At 39.1% G+C, this 23,086-nt stretch overlaps 1 protein-coding gene across 4 annotated transcripts in view; it reads left to right on the top strand.

The window, feature by feature from the left end:
* Positions 1 to 23,086, top strand: part of LOC107558341 (disks large-associated protein 1-like) — a 155,917-nt gene that overhangs the window by 122,974 nt on the left and 9,857 nt on the right. For all 4 annotated transcript variants that reach the window (XM_016241997.1, XM_016241995.1, XM_016241996.1 and 1 more), the window contains 2 exons: positions 17,652 to 18,040; positions 19,169 to 19,251. In XM_016241997.1, the coding sequence (XP_016097483.1) occupies positions 17,652 to 18,040; positions 19,169 to 19,251 (472 nt within the window). The remainder of the gene's footprint in view (positions 1 to 17,651; positions 18,041 to 19,168; positions 19,252 to 23,086) is intronic.

The following is a 23,086-nucleotide window of genomic DNA, read 5'->3' as shown; positions in this document are numbered from 1 at the left end:
GTACCAGGTATCAGGTACTGTACCCAGTGGAAAAACCCCCAAAAGTGAACCGTATTGAGCCGTACCGTGCAGTGGAAAAGCACCATAAGTGTACTAAGGAACCCCTAAAGGGAATAAATAGCCTACGAGATGGGAGGATCAAAAAATATTTCAATACTTTCTCTGGCAATTACCTCTCTCTCTCTCTCTCTCTCTCTCGCGTAATTTGTTCGTTTGTGTTTGATATTATTAACAGAGATGATGGAGGAGACCATCATAATTTGCTTAGTCATACTGCAATGGACATCAGTCTATTTTGGTATGTCATAGCAGGTGTCAGACAGGGCTCAAAAAGACACTCGAACATACTCCTGAGAGGTGAGACTATTTATTGCGTTTCCTTTGTGTTCTGATGTCACATTTGTTGAAACCAGTGGACATCATGATCCCAAAAGTCGTGGTGTGGTTCTTCCAAAAGTGTTTTAACTGATGCAAGTAAACATCCAAGTTAAAAAAAAATTTTTTAATTAAACATTATTAATATAAAACTCTACATTTAAATTAATTAATAGTATACATGATTCAATATCAAATATATTGATAATTTTCAACAATATAATAGTGATATACATTAATTTAATTTTAATTATATTAATAATATAAAATATTTATTTAATACAAATTAAATATTAGTAATATGCGTCAACCTAGAAAGTCTATATATTACTTCTTTGTGACAAAAATGTCTTGGTGGCTTTGTTGTGTATGTTGGAGAGAGGGACAAAGAGAGGGAGAGACTATTTTGGTATGTCATATGTGATATTAGGGAGCAGGTGTCAGACAGGGCTCAAAAAGACACTCGAACATACTCCTGAGAGGTGAGACTATTTATTGCGTTTCCTTTGTGTTCTGATGTCACATTTGTTGAAACCAGTGGACATCATGATCCCAAAAGTCGTGGTGTGGTTCTTCCAAAAGTGTTTTGGCAAAACTTGGACAGAAAACTGGGTCAGCATGGGTGTAGTTTTTAATGTGAGAGCCTACATGGCTCAACAATCCAAGTTACAGTATGAGTGTGAGAGATCCCATTCATTTCAAATAGTCTACCCTAAGTGCATAATAAATGTGTTATTTTGAAACAACTTTAAGTATGTTAAGTGCTCTTTAATATATGCTTAAGATGAACTTTAATATTTTAATATATTTAGTTGTGTTAAAATGGAACAACTTAATGTAATTTAATTGTACTCCGCATTGTTTAAAATACACTTTTATACTTCTTTAAGTACAGTTAGAATATATTTTAAACTTCACTTTAATGTACTTCTAGTACACTTTCAATAGCATTTCAGCTCATTATAAATGCATTACCAGCACACTATTAGTTTTCAACTAATATTTTTCAACATTATAAAATTGTATATAAAAAAATGCAAAAATCATTATGACGTATACACGTACACACACTTTTACATCTAGAAAACTTTAATGGGTGGGGTGTGCATAAGACTGACATGGCACCTTCATAATCATGACATGACACATGTCATGAATATGAAGGAGGTTTTATGCATGTTTATGACAACTGTCATTAAGTGTCATTCACTCAGTTATGGCATTTCTAATGCAAATATGACATTATTTGACCTAACCCTACCCCTACCCTTACCCCTAACCATAGCCCATAACAAAGAAATCTCAAACAATGTCATCTTTGCATAAAAAATTACATAACTGAGTGAATGACACTTAATGACAGTTGTCATAAACATGCATAAAACCTCCTTCATATTCATGACATGTGTCATGTCATGATTATGAAGGTGTCATGTCAGTCTTATGCACACCCCTTCAAGTAAAGTGTAACCCTTTAGGGTACTATATCTTGTGTACATTACACCAATAAATTCCCTGAGTACATTTGAAAAGTACAGAAGCATATACAAACTCTTGACCAAAATAACGAATTATAATCAATTAAAATAAAGATCGGTGAAATGCTATAACAGAACTACTTCAATCAATTTGTAGATTGTTTATTACCTGTATTACTGGAAAGTATGAATATTTCATCATTGAATAAAAAAAGCATAATGCAATTGTATGCACACACACACACATAAAAAAGTTACTGAAAAACAATAAATAATAAAGTGCTTTTTTTTGCATACAAGATACATATACTTTCATCCCACTAAATGCGGTATCATTTTACTATGTTTGTACACAAAGCAAACATAACATACACTTTAAGTAAAAGTAAAATAAGTATGTTTTCTGTAAATACACTAAAATGTTTTCTTAAAAGCGCAATTAAGCATATATATACTTTTTTTTAAATATATTAAAATGCAATTCAATGCATTTTTAACACACTTCAAGTAAGCATGTTAGGAATACAATTGTACTATAAATATACCATCTGAATTTACATTTTTTTATACAGTTAAGAGTACTTCTTTTTCACCTGGGTAGCTATCCTGTGATGGCCCTATGTCTCTATAAATAAAAGCTGTTGCCGGAGTTTGTGTGTTTCTGTGTTTAACATCTTACTGGAGTCATTGCATAGTGTTTTTGTAGAAAAAACAAAACATTATGTTCTGATATTGTGTTGTTGTCATTAAGGGTCAAGAAAAGTGTCTGCGGTGTAATATAAAAAAAAAAAGAGCAAAACATTAATTTAGCTCCCAGGAGGAGGATGCTGCTGTTACCATGGCAACTAATTCATTTAAACTGTTGTCCTGGGGAACAGAGGATAGGATGGTGTTGTCATTGATACAGTACTTTTATTTTTACTTTTTTGTTTTGTTTTTCTTTTTTTCTCTCTCTTTTGATTTCTTTTTTTATTATTATTATTAATCTAATTTTAATAGAGGATGATATTGCTTTGAATTGTTTTGATGAAATCTTATACCAGAATAGACGTGAGTGCATCATGATGGCGTTTGAGCTCATTTCGGTGTCATCCTGTCTAAAGGGAGAGATGTGTAATGACACTGTGAATGGGCTGACTCAGTGATCATAAACAATCCCTCCACTGAAGTCGATCAATGCAGACACTCACTTAGATATGATCTCAGCATGATCGATTATACTCTCATTACACCGAATCAGGCGACATTAATATTGTTTCAAATATATATATATATATATATATATATATATATATACACACATACATATACCTAATAATATTTTAATCATAAATAAGAGCACAAAAAAACAATTAATTGTTTTGTCAGAATATATATATATATTAAAAGTCTTTTGCAGTAATAAGAGACAAATCAATATTTTTTAACTCCAAGCTGAATTTTTGCACAGGACAAAAGATTGTCATCGTCATAGGTTTAATATAATTGTAATGCAGTTAAACCCGTTGAAAATGCAACATCAAAGTGCAAGTTTTGAGCACTAGAGGGCGGTGGAGTACAAAGAGAGTGTGGAGAAAGCACGTGTTTGAAATAACACGCTGCCTACGTGAGAATATACTCGAGAGTCATGTCAGAGGATGATGCAGTTCACAGTAGGCTATGGAACTGATTGTTTTAAAATATTCTAGTCTGCTAAACTACTACTTATTTCAGTTTGAGTTATTTTAGTACTTAAACTAAAGTACACGATTTATCACTGTTAGCATTTTTATAATTTAAATATTCTAATTACGTTCTTAAGTGCAATTTTTCATCTAATATTTGTATTTTATTTTTCAACTATTTTATATGATGAAAACAATTTTTAATAGTTGCCGTTTTTTCCATCTAATGTTTTTATTTTATTTCAACTTTATTTCAATTAATGAAAACCACTTTTAATAGTTGCCGTTTTAGTTAAAAATACCAACAGTTGTCACATGGCCTACAACATGCCTTAGATGTAATTTTCCAAAACATACTGAAAGTGGTGTAAAGAACCAATGTGGGACAATGTTGCCCAAGTAGTGAATTTTTGCAGCATTTATGTGCACTGCTTACTCATATTGTAGCATAAAGATTTAAGGGTGCTAGTTTTAATTTGAGAAATTGAGTTTATGTGTGTGTGTGTGTGTGTGTGTGTGTGTGTGTGTGTGTGTGTGTGTGTGTGTGTGTGTGTGTGGCAATAGGACAGCCCAGCTCTCCAGACTTCACAAATCACTCAGTGAGACATTTCAGTTAAACAGTCTTGCTACTTTTCTTCCTCTCTCGCTCTCCCTCCCTTCCTCCATCACTGTCTCTCTCTCAGCCGCACAGATAATCATTTCCTTTCAGACACTCCCCACACTCACCATGAAAGGTGCTGTGCTGATTTATACTTAAACATCATGTCTCAAAGCTCTAAGATTTATATGATTTCCTCTTCCTCCCCGTAGTTAATCAGCTTGTGTAAGTATATATGTGTATGTGAGAGAAAGAGACATGAAAGAGGGTGTCAGTGAGAGAGCGACAGAATGAACATGCTGTCTGAAATGCTCTACTAGTGTGGGCATGCAGAGAAATACACAAACACACATAATCTCCAAGCTTTCATTTGAACCCCTCCTCTAAACCAATGACCCGAAGCTTACCTTTTAATAGACATTACAGAGGAGGTGATCTAATGCATTTCTGATTCAGTTTTACAGACACACACACACACCAACAACAACAACACCAACACCACACACACACACTGTCAGAAACGAGACCGGGATCAAACAGCAGGTGAAACAAAAAAAATCAAGGTTTATTGAAAACATTGATAACAAAATGCTCCGTCAATAAATCAGCCGGATAGCAAAACCGCCAGCAAATAGTCAGCTTAGTAGTACTCTTCTCCGGACCGTAACCCTCCCAGTCCACCAGGTATTGGAAACCCCTGCCGCGATGACGAACATCTAGTAATCTCCTAACAGAATAGACAGGAGAACCATCCACTAGGGGAGAGGGGGCAGGGGATGAAATGTTGGCATTAAGGGGAGATCTGAAAACAGGTTTAACCCTGGATACATGAAAAACAGGGTGCACCCGACCATGAGAGGGAGGCAACTTGAGCCGTACCGCAACCGGATTAAGGACCTTGGTGATCTGGTATGGACCAATGAACCTAGGCGCTAACTTTGGTAGACAGCCATACCTTCTGACCACAGACATAGCGGGGCACCAGAATCCGGTGGCGATCAGCCGCTGCTTTGGTCCGTCTGGAGGCCTGGACCAAGGCCTTCCTCCAGACACTACGACATCTCCAGACAAAGGCTAGGGCAGACGGTACTTCAGCATCGGGTTCCTGAGAGGGAAACAAAGGAGGTAGATAGCCAACAGAACATTAAAACGGTGACATACCTGTGGATGCTACTGGGAGAGTATTGTGGGAATACTCAATCCAAGTGAGCTGTTGGCTCCAAGAGGCAGGATTGCGGGATGCCAGGCAGTGGAGGGCCCGCTCGAGATCATGATTGGCTCGCTCACACTGTCCGTTGGTCTGGGGATGAAAACCTGACGACAGACTCGTAAAGGCCCCGATCGGTCAACAAAATTCCTGCCAAAAACGGGAGACAATCTGGGGACACCTGTCCGAAACCACGTCAACCGGAAAACCATGGATCCGGAAGACGTGGTAAATTAAATGAACCACCTTAGAGAAGCGATCCACCAACGTGAGAATAACGGTGTAACCTCTTGAAGGGGGTAAGCCAAAGACAAAAATCTAAGGCAATGTGTGATCAGGGATGAGAGGGGATGGGCAGGGGTTGGAGTAGACCGACAGAGGGACGGTTAGAGACCTTGTTCTGGGCACAAATAGAGCAAGCCTATACAAACTGCCTCACGTCCTGGCCAATTAGAGGGCCACCAAATTCCTCCTGACTCCTGGATGGCAGGCAACACTAGATTCATGACCCCACTGAAGGACCTCAGGGCGCAGTGCCGCCGGCACGAACAACCGACCCGCAGGACACTCAACTGGCACTTCCTCCCCTCGTCCGGCCTCCTCCACCCTCCGCTCAACGTCCCAGGAGAGGGCCCCTACCACCACTCCCTCAGAGAGTATGGCATCGGCCGGGGTCTCCTCTCCCGGGCGCTCGAACTGGCAGGATAGAGTATCGGGCTTAACGTTTTTGGGCCCGGGCCAGTACGAAAGGGTGAAGTTGAATCGGTCAAAGAAGAGTGCCCAGTGAGCCTGGCGCGAGCTCAGCCTCTTGGCCAAATGGATATATTCTAAGTTCTTACGATCCGTCCAGACCAAGAAGGGCCGTGCTGACCCCTCCAACCAGTGATGCCACTCACCCAAGGCCAACCTAACCGCCAGCAGCTCCCGGTTGCCAATGTTGTAATTACATCCAGTTGGGTTGAGGCGATGGGAGAAATATGCACAGGGGTATACCTTCCCATCCTTAGAGGAACGCTGGGACAAGACTGCACCTACTCCGAACTCAGAGGCGTCCACCTCAACAATGAATTGCCGTTTGGGATCTGGAATGGAGAGAACAGGAGCAGAGACAAACCGGGACTTGGCGCACGTTCAGAGTGTGTACCTGAAGGGATGGAGAAAAGATGAGAATATCATCAAGGTACACAAAGACAAACTGGTAAATCATGTCTCCCAACACACTATTGACCATGCCCTGGAAGACAGCAGGGGCATTAGTAAGCCCGAACGGAAGGACCAGGTATTTATAGTGTCCAATGGGGGTATTGAAGGCTGTCTTCCACTCATCGCCCTCGCGAATGCGGATGAGATAGGCATTGCAGAGGTCTAACTTAGTGAAGACCTTGGCTCCCTGCAAGAGTTCAAAGGCAGATGACATTAACGGCAAGGGGTACCTGTTTTTAACAGTAATGCCATTTAACCCTCGGTAATCAATGCAAGTATGCAGAGAGCCATCCTTCTTAATAAAGAAGAACCCAGCCCCAGCAGGGGAAGACGAGTGGCGAATGAGACCAGTTTTCATGGATTCTTGAATGTATTTGTCCATAGCTTCTCGTTCAGGACCTGACAGGGAAAAGAGACGACCCCGGGGCGGAGAAGTGCCTGGGAGGAGATCGATGGCACAATCAAACGGATGGTGGGTGGGGGGGGAGGTGGCCTGGGACTTGTTGAAAACCAGCTGCAGATCACGGTACTCCCCCGGGACCCCAGTGAGATCAGCTGCCTCAACCTGCAACACAGGAGACACAGTCACAGAAGGAGAGGCACCTAGGCAACACGCGTGACAAGATTGACTCCAAGACACAACCTGGTTGCGGGACCAATCCACATGAGGGCTGTGCTGAGCCAACCAAGGGTGCCCCAGAACAAGACTAGCATATGGGGACTCCAGGAGGAACAGCACAACCGACTCACGGTGATTGCCCGACACAACAAGACTTACACAGGGGGTGGTGTGGGTGATAGTGGTTACAGGCTGGCCAGAGAGGCCCCAGACAGTGACAGGAGAGGAGAGGGGAATGGCAGGGTTGCCCCAGCTCTTGGCTGTGCTGCAGTCCAGAAAGCTGGCTTCAGCGCCAGAATCAATCAGGGCCTTGCAGGAGTGGGCGGAGTCTTGGTAAGTGATGGTGGCAGAAAGTTGGGTGGGTGACTGAGGGGAGATAAGAAGAGAAACGCCCACCAGGACTCCACGGTTGACTAGTGGGCCTTGGCTTTTAAAAGGACAAGATTGAGCATATTTGCCCGGCGTTCCACAGTAGAGGCAGAGGCCCCAAACCAGCCTTTGTTGTTTCTCTTGTGCAGACAATCGAAGTCGCCCCAACTGCATGGACTCAGGTTCAGCCAGGTGCAATTGAGGTGGTGGGTGGCCCTTAAAAGGCTGGGTCTCCTCCAGCCTCCAGGACGAGTGGGGAGCTAAGCATCGCTGACACAAGCGGAGGCGGCTTTCGACTCGAGTGGCCAGATTGATAAAGCTCTCCAGGTCTTGGGGTAGATCGTGGGTAGCAATCTCATCCTGGATTTAGAAGTTAAGCACCTCCCAAAACATAGCTCGCAGCGCCCCCTCATTTCAATCACAGGAAGTTGCTAGAGTCTTAAATTGGATGGCATATTCATTCACGGAACGGCCTACTTGACGGAGCCGCGCTAGTTTGGATGCAGCTTCATCTCCTTTAACAGAGCGATCAAAAAGCCTTGTCATTTCACAGCGAAACTCCTCAAAATCAGTGCAGAAGAGGGCTCCTGCGTCCCAAACGACAGTCCCCCACTCGCGAGCCTTTCCTGTTAGCATAATAATGACGTAAGCAACCTTTAACCATTCTGTAGCATATCAACGTGGTTGCAGCGCGAACACCAGCGAACATTGAGATAAAAACGCCCGACATGAATTCAGATCTCCATCATACAAGGGCGGGCTTTTGGTGTGCGGCTCAGGCTCGGTGTCGCGGTGAGAGAGAGACAGGGGGACCGCTGAAGCGGAGGATGACAGAACGTCTTGTTGGAGTTCGCCGAAGCGGCCGCTGAATTCAGCCATTTGGGCAGTGAGGGTTTCAACCTCCTGAGCGGTGGACGAGAGCTGGCTGGCTTGATGGCTGAGGAGAGCTCCTTGATGAGCGATGGCTGATTGAACAAACTCCTCACCCGCTGGATCCATTTTGGTCAGTCCTTACTGTCAGAAACGAGACCGGGATCCAACAGCAGGTGAAACAAAAAATTCAAAGTTTATTGAAAACTGTGATAACAGAAAATGCTCCGTCAATAAATCAGCCGGATAGCAAAACCGCCAGCAAATAGTCAGCTTGAACAGCGCGGAGGCCAGACCAGCTTCTGCCGAGTCAGCGGGGAAGAGAGGCGGCAAGCCGGTAATTGAAAGCCGCCGCTTAATTCCAGAGGAAGCGCCGAGCGTGAGCAGAGAGGAATCGGGAGGGGCTGCCGGGAAGAGACAGGCATACAGTCAGAGAGAGCCAAGGCAGAGAGCCGACCAGAGTCCTAGAGGGGCAGGCAGGTAAAAAGGGAAGGACGACAAAAACAGGAACGCCAAACCGACTAGACTAGAAAAATAAACAAAACAAGACAGGGTCAGAAAACACAACAGGCACAGAGACGATCTGAGCTTCAGAACAATGCATAACGGACTGACACAAGACAGCAAACACGAAGGCATGATAAAGGGAAGATAATGAGGACAAAACAGGGTGCAGGTGAGGAGGGAGAATTAGCTAACAGGGATAACAAGAGGGGCGTGGTATACACCGCGATGACAGCGGAGCACATGGCGAGCCATCAAAACAAAAGGCCATGTGCTTCAGGACAACAAAGCAACCGACTACAAACACAGGATAACAAAACCTAGGCAGACCCCACCGAGATCGTGACACACACACACACAATCTTCAAACTTACTGAAACAAACATCGAGGTCCTGATTAAATATGTAGCCTAAGGGTATTATTTGATCATATGGGGTTGTAAAATTTTATTATTATTATTATTACTGGCATTGGTCTTAACAGGTATTGGAAGCAAATAATAAAATGGATTTTCTTCATTTCAAATAATATTGATTTTTTTTTACTGTACATTATTACTGTTATTATCTATGTATACGAAATGATTTACCATGGTAAAATGTAGATGCACTATATATCTGGACCGGTTATCAGCCGGTATTTAGAACAACCAATATTGGATATTTAATTGCGGGTGCTTATTTGAGCATATTTTTAGGTTTTAAATAACTTTTGCCATCCAAACAATTTTAAATGGTAGTATTATAATATACTACCATTTAAATGTTTGGGGTCAGCAAGATTTTTAAATGAATAGTTTTATTCAGCAAGGATGCATTAAGTTGGTCAAAAGGCAGTAAATGTTCAAATGCTGTTCTTTTGAACTTTGTATTCATCAAAAATCCTGGAAAAAGATCAGTTTACACAAAAATATTATAATTAAATATAAATTTTTTAACTATAATAATAATAATAATATGTTTCTTTAGTAGCAAATCAGCATATTAGAATGATTTCTGAAGGATTATGTGACACTGAAGACTGGAGTTATGGCTGGTGATTATTAAGCTTTGCAGGAATAAATAAAATTTTAAAATATAATAAAATAGAAAACAGTCATTTTAAATTGTAATAATATTTCACACTATTATAGTTTTACTGTATTTTTTGATCAAATAAATGCAGCCTGTGTGAGCATCAGAGACTTCTTTCAAAATATTAAATATTTATAAAAAAAACTTTTAAACACTTTTGCACTGTATGTACATATGTACTAAAATGAGCTTTTTAGTGTTTAGAAAATGTGCTGTAAAATATTGTGGTATCTCTTTGGTGTGTACTCCAGTGTTAGGAAGAAACACTTTCATTTCCATCCTGTAGGTGGCGATAGGTACACAATGAAACATTCTGACACATGCTGGAACCTAAACTCTGTTCCCTTACAAAATCTAGTAGAATGTGGTCTGTCATTGTAGATTGTAACATCTAACATTGCTTGCAATCAATGTTCATTATCTGATTTAAGATTTAAGAAAACACATTGACGGTTAAAAGACATTTTTTCAGAAACTAGTGGTATCTGAATCTGTTTTTAGAGAGTGATTCTAATTCTCTTGACTGTTTGATGACCGTGCACTTTACGTAATTACAACTTAACAGTCTCTCTTTGAGAATTGCTACACTTTGATTCAGGCCACACAGAAAGGAAGTTCGGTCGTTGACATGATACTGTCACACTGCCTGCCACAGGAAACTCCTCTCCTCTCCTCTCCTCTCCTCTCCTCTCCTCTCCTCTCCTGTTGGTGTGTGTGTGTGTGTGTGTATGTTGGAGAGTTTAGGATTTCACTGCGAGGGTGGGGCAAACCTTAATTACAGACCATCTCTTCTCTTCCAGAAAGGGTCCTCTGTGTCTGTGCGTGTGTGTTTTTTGCCCCGAAATCTTTTGGGAGGGTCCTTTAATGGCATATATCACTTCGGCACTGAAGTCTCAAAACATGCATTTATAAAAAGCCAAAAATTACAATATGCCACTTAGATTTAATTTATATGAGTGTATGGGAAGAGGTGTGTGTGTGTGTGAGGTTCTACTTAGTTTAGTAGTTCAGGAAGTCTTTGTAACACAATGCATTGCATTCCTGCACTCCTGCCGGGCTCATCGTTTGTTCATTGCATTCTTGCCCACTCACCCCCAACCCCCTTTGAGTGTGCGTGTGAGAGTGTCGGGGGTCTCTTAAGTCTCCTAAAGATCACTTTACACTTGGAATAACCCAAAACCTGCACCAACACACTCTCCACAAAACCTACACACACAACTGGTTTCTTTCCCCAACCCCCTCTCACAGGATACCAGGGGTCAGAGGTCAAACCTGGGGACACAAAGCATAAAGAGAACAAACCACGGAGGGAGAGATGGGGAGAGGGGGAAAAGAGAAAAGGAAAGAGTTACGGGTAATTATTAGGGTGGTTAGTCAGCTGGAAAGTTAGTTAGATTAAAATCAGTACTGCTGCTCAGATGACAGTACATATATTTTAATTCATTCATGGCTCGTCCCATGAGTTGCACGTTGGTTGCGCTGCATATAGTATAAGTCGGGTGTGAACTTTTGACCACATTCCTTTGTATTTAGATGTAAATGCATGAGTGTCAGGCCTCTGACCTCTTGAGATGTTCAAGATCTCGACCCTAAAGACCTTCAAATAAATGCAAACACACCCTAAGTTCATACTTTTCATAGCTACAGGTGAGTTTAACTTTTATATATACTTATTTTTAACACTTTAGTTCAGGGACCAATTCTCACTATTAACTAGTTACTTATTAGCATGCATATTACTAGCATATTGGCTGTTCATTAGTATTTCTAAAGCACATATTAATACCTTATTCTGCATGACCATATTTTAGATCCCTTAATCCTACCCCTTAATTTAACAACTACCTTACTAACTATGAATAAGCTGCAAATTAATTGTAGTTAATAGTGAGAATAAAGCTAATTAGACTTAGTAACCAAAGACCAAAATGTTCTCATCTAGATAAGTAAATATGGAGGTGTGTCATCCTGTCAGTTGTGTTTAATTCCGGGAAGAGAGCATTGCAGGATGCATCTATCCTTATGCAAATACACAAACACACTCCCTCAGTGACCCGTCACAGGCAGATGTGTAATCAGACAGGTATGTAGATGTCTCATTCAAACACAGAGAGTGTGTGGGCAGAACTGAGCTTTGAAGGGAGATCATTTGTGAGTCAGGAGTGTGCGTGTGTATTAAATTATAATTTTAGACTTCTTTCAAATTGTTTGGGTCTTGCGGTTTTATTATGTCTTTGTGTATCCTATTTTGGGATGGTTTTGTTTCGTTGTTTGTGTGTGTTCTCACTTTGAATGGTTTCAGGAATGCTCTGACAGGAACTAAAGCAAATGGGCCGCTAAAACTAATCTCCTCCACTTTTACTGTGTCTCTCTCTTTCTCCCCTCATTCATCCCTGCCTCTCTTGTCCTCCTCCAGGGCATGTCTGTCTTTACGGTCTATAGAAAAATATATTCATTACCTAAGTTCAGACCATGCACCCCCGCAGATACCTACTCCCACTTTGAAGAATTAAGTTAAAGTTTCAAGGCTTGTTACCCTTGCATTTGGATAAGAATATGTTTCACTTTATTTTATTTGTGTTATTTTATTTTGTACAATCAGAAACAAATATAAATAAAAAAAATTAAAAAAAACATTATTTTCCATATTTTTATTTTGTTTTAATATTTGGCATTCAATTTGACTATTTTAGTTTTGTGTTTATGAATCATTTTATTAATAATTAAAATTATATATATATATACAGTATATATATATATATATATTTTTTTTTCTGAAATAATTTTATTTGATTTGACTTTTTTTAACATTCATAATCTCAGTTATTTTGTTCTGTTTTCTTTTTACATTTTCTTTTTTTCCCCTTTTCTTTCTTCTTTCTAAATCACATTCATAATCTCACAGTTACCTTAATGAACTGCCATAACCTGTCTGGTCTGAGATTTATTTCTCCTTTGCACTGTGATTATGTCACTTCATGTGTCACCTGTTGGCCGAGTGTTAGCGCATGCGTGTGTTTGTTTGTAAGCGTGAATGGGTGTGATTGTCACTGATTGACAGCAGGGAAACTGCCCATGTGTATGAACTTAGGACAAGTGAAAGTAGGCCACACACTCTGTTAGTAAACACATCCACTCACACAGTTTACAGTTAGCAGTCACAACCGCGACAATCTGCATTTTCTAAAAAACGCTGAACATTTGTTTTACTTTTTTTTTTGTTCAACAGTGACCGACCTGGTGGTCTGTTTTTATTTTTTTAAATTTTTTACACACACTGTTTCATAGAAAGGCCACGGATTTCATGTTCCTCCCTGTTTCCACGGCTACACTATCACAAAGGACTCCAGTTGGCTGTGGAAAGAGAGCAAGGGACGGAAAGAAAGACAGTGACCAGCCCCTTTCTAAACACACGGCAGCTGGGCCGAACTGTCATTCTGCACCCTGGCCTGCTTATACACACACACACACACTCTTGCTGCCCCTCCTCTGGTTTTATAGCGCTTTGTGTTTTTCTAATTATTCCCTTGGCATCTATAGAGGGAGCCCAACTAACCTGTTTGAATGAGTTTTATCGTTTTTGTCACTACTAACACACACAAGTCCTCACACACTCCCATTGGTTTCCTCCACTTCCAGCCGTCAACATGCCCAGAGGTGCGTTCAATCTCCCCTCCTAATGAAGCGTGAGGCCGAAAGAGGAGTTTCTCCAGGCAGGGGCCGAAAAGAAGGGATGAATGGCTGACAGAGGGGGGCAGTGAAGGAGTAGAGAGGGGGTTGAGCAGGGGCCGTCTTTGATACAGCACTGGCCCGGGCGGGGGGTAGTGTGTTTTTTAGCCAGGAGATTCACCATTCACACTCCTCTGTCGGTCACTCGTTTGAAGCACCTTCACAAAGAGGAGTTTGTGGGCAGGGGGCCAAAAGGGGTTTTGTCATTCACAGAGTCCCTCTCCTCCTCCTCTTTAACCGCTCGCTTATTCTTTCGCTCTTTTGAAATGAGAAATGCTTTATCGGCCATGAACGCAGCCAATTAATGTTCAACCAACAGGCTGAATTGCTTCAAAACTGCACTTAAAAAGGATTTGGTGAAGGTGTAAAAGATAATTGGAGTACATTTTATAAAGGAAATACTATTTCAGTCTTTCTTCTTCAAATACCATATTCAATTCAGTGTGTTGCCTCTTGCCATTTCTTTGTAATTTCTTGTGAAATTTACTAGCAATTTCTGAGTGAAAATTCTTTCAAAAGCTTTTTTTTTTTTCACATCACTCTCTCAGATTTGATCTAAACCTTTGGAAAGGTTAACTACAATCCTCAGAATTAGCTCGTTTGCAGTAGCATTTGGATTGTGTTAGACGAGCGGCAGATTTTAAGACAGTTTTGTTGAGAGAAAGTTTTTTAGGGAGTTTTTCTTTCTCCGTTTCTGCCTGCTGGAGTTCAGGAATTCTGTAGCCTATCACACTCCACTTCCCAACTGTTGGATAAACACAATGGCCTTGAGAGCGTGTGTGTGCCGTTTTGGAGGCGTGACGCTTCCATGATCCAAACATCAAAGTGTATCCGTGGAGACTGTGAGGTAGTCGGTAATGCCGCTTACATGGCATGACTTGTTTTTATTCCTTGCCTTTTTTGTGTGTGCTTGCGTGTAGGTGAAAATAAAGTCATTTGGGATGCGTCCTACACATCTGTTGTTAGAGAATATATCATACTGCGGTGGCCCATGTTGTAAAAACACTATTTTTGAGATGTTTCAGCCTCTAAAAAGACTTTGACAGCTCTCTGGCAACTGACTTCCTCTTCACTTTGTGGAGTCCAGACAACCCGTTACCCTCACTGGCATGCTTTTGTTTGGACAGGGCATCTGTGTGTTTCTGTTAGCAGACGTTTTTTATTAGAAGGTTACATAAATATATCTACTGTAGGAGCTAAAAGTGCATTTTTTGTTATATTAATTATATTCACAATACTGTTTGTGTATGGTTGTCAGTATGTTTTTTTTTCTGAAAGAAATTAACACTTTTATTTAGGAAGGACACATTAAATTGATCAAAAGTGAAAGTAAAGACATTTATAATGTTACAAAAGATTTCTATTTCAGACAAATGCTAAAAAAAAAAAACTTTCAATTTATGAAAAAGTTACATTTTCTGGAAAACTATTAAGCAGCATAACTGTTTTCAACAATAATAATTTGAAATTTTTCTTGAGCAGCAAATCAGCATAATAGAATGATTTCTGAAGGATCATGTGACACTGAAGACGAGTAAATTCAGCTTCTCCATCAAAGGAATAAATTACATTTTAAAATATATTAAAATAGAATTGAGTTGTTTTGCATTTTAATAATATTTCACATATTAGAAAACCAGACCTAATTCACAAACCAAACTAATACAAAAACCAATAATATTCAGATACAACACAATTCAACCCAAGTACAAAAATAACAAAATATTAAAGCTCACTGGCTGCTTCTTCAATTTGTTGTGCTTAACTCTGCACAAAAGGAATCTTTCCTTTGTTCAAGCCACTGCTACTCTACCTGGAGTCTGTTCTGCCCTTCTAATTAATAGATTAGCTTGATTAACTTCACCTGGTGTTCTCTCACTGGTGAATTCTAGTGCACTCTGGCTAATGCACTCTAGTTAGGAGCAAGAGCAACCAACAGTTTGCCACAACACTATTTTTACTGTTTTTTGTATTTATATTTAAGCATAGATTGGGAAAACATTTATATTTGACCCTGAGATGCTCAAGGCTCTTAAAGTAGTGTGTGATAAGATTAAAAATTCCAGATTGTTCCAGCTTGGAAAAATCACATCTGACTGTAGTTTAAAGGGCTCCAGGTGGGTGGATGGTTTGGACTATTTGACCTGTGGTTTGCCGTTTGTCAGCGAGAGTGAGAGAGAGAGGAAAGGCTTTAGAAATAAACCGCAGGACTGGGTGGGTCAGAGAAGACACACATACACGCTTGACACATGACACAGGCTCATACACACAGGTGAGAACAAGCACACACAGTGCCTGGCTCGGGTGCCGTAATAGTTTAAAAAGAAAGCCTGGCCTACTTTCCACATGCACCGTGACCCAGTTTACATAGATTCAGATGCACGGAGTGGAGTCACAAACCTGTTCCACATCCCTTCTGTGTGTGAGAGAGCTGTTAAAAGACGGCATGATCTTCTTGCAGTGCTGTAATCTAAAACAGACGCACTTTGGCACACACACTCTCGTTCGCTCAGATGTCATAAAGCAAAAGAGAGATCTTCCGATCTAATCCGTTCCCTTCATGTATTCAGGTGTAATGTGTGTGCTTGTGTGTGTGCCTGGGCGTGCACTAACCTGCTCCTGCCAAAAGCAGGAAATGAGGGAGCTGTAATAAAATGGACTGCCACTGTTTAGTCTCTGAACAGGCACACACGCACGCACACATACACAGTGTTTAGTCTTCTCCAGCAGCTGTGCTATTCTAAGCAACGCAGGCAGGAAGAACAGAGAGAGCAGAAATAGATGGATGATTTTGGGACAGTAATGCCAAACTCCTGTTGTAGTTTTACTGTGCAATACTTCACAGAAATCTACTCTAAACATGCTCTACTATACTCTGACATAACAGTGCCTACCTAACACTCCTCTACGTGCTTCTACTCAACTCAATTCTATTCCATGATATTGTTCTTTATTTGTTTCTATATTAAACTTCTTAACTATTCTACTCTACGCAACTCTATTCTATTATATTCTAGTTACTTCTATTCTGTTCTGTTCTATTCTGCTTTATTCAGAATGTTTCTTCTCCATTTGTTTTATTCTACTCTAATCGAACATATTATTTTCCAGTCTACTGTACTCAACTTTTATATTTTCTTCTACCCTTTTCTATTCAGTTTAAGTTTACTCTAGTCTCTAGTAAACTATTCTTGTTTACTGAACTTTATTCTGTTATTTTTTATTGAATTATGTTATACTCTAATTCTATGCTATTATATACCAGTCTGTTCTACTATACTGAAATGTAGGCTATATTATCATAATCTGTTTCTCCCATTTTCTATTCAACTCTACTCAATTGTGCTAAATTCCATTTTAGGTGACTTTATTCTATTCTACTATATGTGGTCCTAAAACACTCTTAAGATGTTTATTAATTAGATAATAGATAATAATATATTTTTGTTCACTGAATTCTACTCTATTCAATTATTTTATTATTACGTTTTATATTATATCCACTCTATTTTGCTCTACTGAACTCTACTTTATTCTGTTCTACTGTGTTATATAATATTCTAGTACTTTCATCTCTACTCAGTGTTATTCTACTGTATTTTACTTAACTATATTCTGTTTTGCATTATTGAATTATGTTCTGTCTCTAACTCCATACTATTATATATTTATTCTATTCTGTTCTACTCTGTGAAATTCTGCTGTACTCAACTATACCATATTCTCTTCTACTCAACATTGTTCTACTCTTTTCTGCTCTATGCAACTTTTGCAACCACTCAAGTCCAATGTACTCTACTGTATTTTTCTCAACTCTGTTCTAACCTGTTAAATCTACTGTATACTGTGTTTCTCTTTTGAATATTAATATTATTTTTCCATTAATTTGTCAGTCGATAAATATGCTAATTAATTGTGCAAACTTTCACTTAGTGACCTATCACTTACTCCTACTCCACAGTATCATCATGTATAACCACCTACAAGAAAACTCCGCCCCCAGTCCCGCCCAGGTCAACACCCACCAGACCATACATCTCTATAACAGCCCAGAGCAGCACAGAATCAGCACAAGATGCCTACAATGAGCTCACAGGTGCTGGTCCTGCTAACCGGGCCTTAGCAGCGGTCCAGTCGGGCCTTAGCAACTCCACAGAGAGCATCGATAGCATGAAGGCCCTGACAGCAGCCATCGAGGCAGCGAACGCTCAAGTCCACGGCCCAGCCAGCCAGCATGTGACCAACAGCACCATCACCATCACTACAGCCACCGCCACCACTAGCGTAACACACATCTCACAGGAAGCTAAGAGAGATGCCCTCAGGAAGTGTCTGTCCATAGGGATACAGGTTGGCCACACACACTCACACATGCACATCAGTGGTGCCTATAGGGTTACAGATTGTATAAGCAATACCAAACTTACAACGAAAACAAGAAACAGAGAATTATATGTGAACTTTACTTCAGTCGATTTACAAGAAAAGAAGTAAACAACAGACATTCATCTACTCATATATGTGGAAAAATAGACTGTGTCTCAGAACCTTCAGAACAACATACTAGTATACTACTCTTACCATTTCTGCCATAGAAATATATGGCAAAAATAGTAAGATTAGTATGCCAGAATGCTGTTCCAAATTCAGCAGGGCAACAAGAAAAGAAGTAAACAACAGACATTCATCTACTCATATATGTGGAAAAATAGACTGTCTCAGAACCTTCAGAACAACATACTAGTATACTACTCTTACCATTTCTGCCATAGAAATATATGGCAAAAATAGTAAGATTAGTATGCCAGAATGCTGTTCCAAATTCAGCAGGGCATTTTTTATAGTATATAGGCCTACTGTGATTATCGAGTATGCTCTAAGATAGTGTACACTATGTCCAAAAATGCTGGTAAGTTTTGAGACACAGCCATTATCAACAGTATATTCTCTGATTATTAAGCAGGCATATATGTAGTATGCACTATGATGCCCAAATATGTTATCTAGGTAGACAGCATAGGTTTTAGGACACAGCCTTTATCTGTAGTACGTTCTCTGATTTTTTAGTGTGCTTCAATACATTACATGCTATGATGCCCAGAAATGTTTCTAAGCAGTCAGCACATTGACTTTTGAGACACAGCCATTAACATCAACTATAAAACATCTTTATAATATACACTGTGATGCTGTCTAGATAGCATACTAGATTTTACTAAGTAGCATACTAGGTTTTTAGGGGCACAGCCTCTAACATTATCTGCAGTATATTCTCTGATTATTAAGTATGCATCAACGTAGTGTACAATTTGCACATTTTATATCTACATCATTTATTACTAAAATATTCACTACATATTTACAAACAAATTAGATAGGCCAAGACAAACAAATTTGCAGCAACAAATCTGACAACAATAATTCAAAATTTACTTCTGACACAGACTCCATACTGAATGTGTGTGTGTCTGTGTTTAGGTGGATGGTCCTGAGGAAACCAATCAATCAGAAGTGCACTGCAAGTTTCAGTCCGTCGGCGTTCAAGTTGAGGAGGAGAGATGGTAAGTTTATCTACACCCACTCACTCTCTCTCTCTCTCTCTCTCTCTCTCTCTCTCTCTCACACACACACACACACACCCTTGCAGCATATTCCATTACATCTCCAGCCTTTAACTCCCAACATGTGCTCATTCAAATAAGATAAAGTCACTCAAAACATTACAGATGTGAGGATAGTGACTATGAAAGTTTCTGAAGAATGGAAGTTGTAATAGAAGAGAGAAAAGCAAGTGAATGAGAGAGAGAGTTGTCAATTCTCAACCCTCTTATTCTCTATTTCACACACACAGCTGTCCCTATCATGGTGGTTTGGACACTGGGGCCTCCTGAAAGGGTAAAGAAGTGGGAGGCAGAGAGACAGCTGCTCTGTGTGTGTATGCGGGTGTGTCTGTGTGTGCGTGCATGGCCATCTGTTGCTGCGCCCATTATGAAGCAGGCAGGCTGCTGGGTCACAGACATGGTCAAGTATCGACCCCCTGTCTCACTTCTCTCTCTCTCTCGCTCTCTTGCTTTCGTTTGCTTTCTCTGATTCGCACACCCTAAAATGTCACTGTTTTAGCACCCTGTGAGAGGGAGGGACATAATGACAGGAGGGAGGTAGAGGCCGCTAGAAATCCAGTCTCTGTTTGTTTCCCTAAAATCACCATCTCATAGCCAAAGTGCGGCTCGAGAGTACAGATCAAATGCCAGAACAAATATGTGTTTTGAATGTATTACATTCAGTTCAAAAAAAGTATTAAAAATATTTATATTTATATATAAAAATATTATCTATAATTTTATTTTAATTGCTTATTAAATATACTTGCGTATGTTATGTAGTTTTTGCTAATTAGAGTATTGCACTGTTAGATTGGCAACATACTAACATCCGAATATTGGTTATAAATATATTTCATTAAATACTGAAATGTTTAAAAAATTGTTTGTTTAAAATAGACTAGTTCACCCAATATTTATGTATGATATGCATTTGTTTTATAGTGTTGTGTGATTAGCTTAGCAATATGCTAGTGTTGAAACATTATAAATATATTTCATTCAATACTGAAATGTATTTAACGTATACTATTTTACCCAATATTTATGTATGCTATGAATTTTTTGGCTTATTAGACTTTGTGTGATTAGCTTAGCAATATGTTAATATCAGAAATTATTAATATTATATATATATATATATATATATATATAATTTTATTCAATACTGATAAGTATTTAAATTATTTAAAAATTTGATTGTTTTACTATTTACTATTGTGTTAGTAGTTTAGCAACATATGCTAACGTCACTCTCTGCTTATGTAGATTGTTGCAGATTATGTTTAAGATGCTGTCTTAAAAGGGAGCTATATAGGAAGTAGACAGTGAGGAGCTTACTAGGTTTTAGAATTGAACTAATATGTGTATGTGTACACATGTATATAGGAGGTTGTGGCTGGTAGCTGCCAGCATTGAAGAGTTGAGGAACAGATTCTTAGACGATGAGAGAGGGACACACATAACACACACACACACACACACACACACACACACACAGAGGTCGCGGTATTTGGACTTTGCTGAAGCATGCCTTTGTAACTGAGAGGGCATACAGCTGTAAAACACAGGCACGGCTCTCCTAGCACAGGTCTGCTCTTGTTTCCTGCTGAAGTCAGAGCCTTTGAACTGTACGTAGAGACTCCTTTAGCATGTCATACACTCTTTTCCTCCTCCTTAGTGTGGTAGGAATGAAGGATATTAATGAATGAGTCCCAAACCAATCACAGCTTCTCTTGCTCTGGGGAGGTGCACTACAGCTGGTATTTAGACATATGTGATAACACAGGGAGTAGATAGATAGATAGATAGATAGATAGATAGATAGATAGATAGATAGATAGATAGATAGATAGATAGATAGATAGATTGATTGATTGATTGATTTTTTATTTGATTTTTGATTATTGATTTTTTTAAATGAATGCCACTCTGTGTATTTTGATATGTAATATAAACACATCATAAAGGTAAATATGCCCTTGAAAGTAATTTTGGTGAACTTCTGGCACTGGTGTCTTCCATGTCACACCCTTCAGAGGTTTTGGTGCTGTGGTGGTCTTAGTGGCTTTAACATGCGGCTAGGATAAGCATTTTGAAAAATGAGTGTGTGGGTGTTCTATTGATAGCTTCGGTTAATATGTAAAGCTCTGAGTCCACCATAGGTTAGTTTCAGCCTCAAACAGCACCATCTCATACATAAATGGAATATCCAGATTAAACGTGATTGGCTGACTATGACAGAATTTCCAGTCATGGTACCCTGGTAAACTTATGTCAGTGTGATTTTGAGTGGATGTATGAAGTCAGGTTTTGATCATCATCATGTACAATGATGAAATATTTAATACTTTAACTCATTTAGGCAAATTGTAAATAGGCATATTTCTTGCCATTCCATTTGGTTTAATATTTTGTCATCTAATACAGTGAAATGTATTCCTTTTTATTTGTGGCTTAAGTGTCTAGATATTTTGGGGGGCACTTTATGTATTTCAGGTTCAAATGTAAAAAGAATCTGCTGTAAAACAGTCTGCTGTAGTTACATTTAACTGTGAACATGAGAACCACACACACACACACACACACACACACACAAACGCTTTCTTATGATATGATTTACAGAAGGCAATGATTACTACCATGTGTGCGGAACAAGAAATTAATACTCTCTCTTCTCTCTCTCTTTCTCTTGTGCCCTTTATTGGTCTCTCTTCCTCTCTACAGGAAGTAGTTAGCTGATATGAAACAGGTCTCTCTGACACACACACACACACCAACAATCTAAAATGGTCTGTAATGGGAAACAAATGGTTAAAAAAGATATCAGAACTCAATATGATGTGTAGGAGAACAGACACAGATTATTGAATGGATTGCTAAATTCATGAAAATTGAAAAACAATTTTATGGCCTGTATGTGCTATCATTATTTTGGTTGTGCCTTCTAATAAGCTGAAATTCAAACACAGATACACAGACACACACAGGCGACACACACTCAGGGTATGGTGAGAGATGTCAGTGTGTTTCAGTGCACCTGAATAGAGCAGGTGTCCTACCTCTCCAGTACACACACACACACACACACCAGGCAAACACAGAGTAGCAGATCTAAGCCAGATCGCTTTGATATGTTATCCCTCTCTATTCCTACAGGTGTCTGTGTGTTTGTTACACTTGTATATAATATCATAGTCTACAGTTACCTAGAAGGAAGTTTTAACAGAAAATTACAAACCAATTACTGTATTTTTAAATTTAATTTTTATCACTATTATTTATTTTTTTGAAAATCTTTAGTACATTTGGCATGTTTGTTTTTACAGCCTTTCGAACATTATGAGGCATGTTTATAACTTTCATTTTAATTAAATTTTTGGCTATACAGTATGTTTTATATTTTTATTAGATTTCTAAATTATTAAATTTGTATTTAAAACAAAATTATAATTAATATTAGTTATAAAAAATAGTGTTTATTTAAATAGATTTTTAAATTATATTTGATAATAGAAAATATCATATTAACCACATTTTTACCACTATAACGTTTTTTTTTATTGTTAACATAACACTTTAATGTACACTACCATTCAAAAGTTTGGATTAGCAAGATTTTAAAAAAAGAAATTAATACTTTTATTCAGCAAGGATGCATTAAATTATCAAAAGTGACAGTAAAAACATTGTAACAAAATATTTATATTTCAAATAAATGCTCTTCTTCAAATACATTTTCTATTCATCAAAGAATCCCTGGGGGGGGGGGGGGGGCCCTGTTCCTTTTTTTCAC

Source organism: Sinocyclocheilus grahami, unplaced genomic scaffold (genome assembly GCF_001515645.1).
Source record: "Sinocyclocheilus grahami isolate Dianchi unplaced genomic scaffold, SAMN03320097.WGS_v1.1 scaffold641.1, whole genome shotgun sequence".
Lineage (NCBI taxonomy): Eukaryota > Metazoa > Chordata > Actinopteri > Cypriniformes > Cyprinidae > Sinocyclocheilus > Sinocyclocheilus grahami.
The sequence above is the reverse complement of the archived record's forward strand: the minus strand, read 5'-3'. Positions and strand labels throughout refer to the sequence as shown.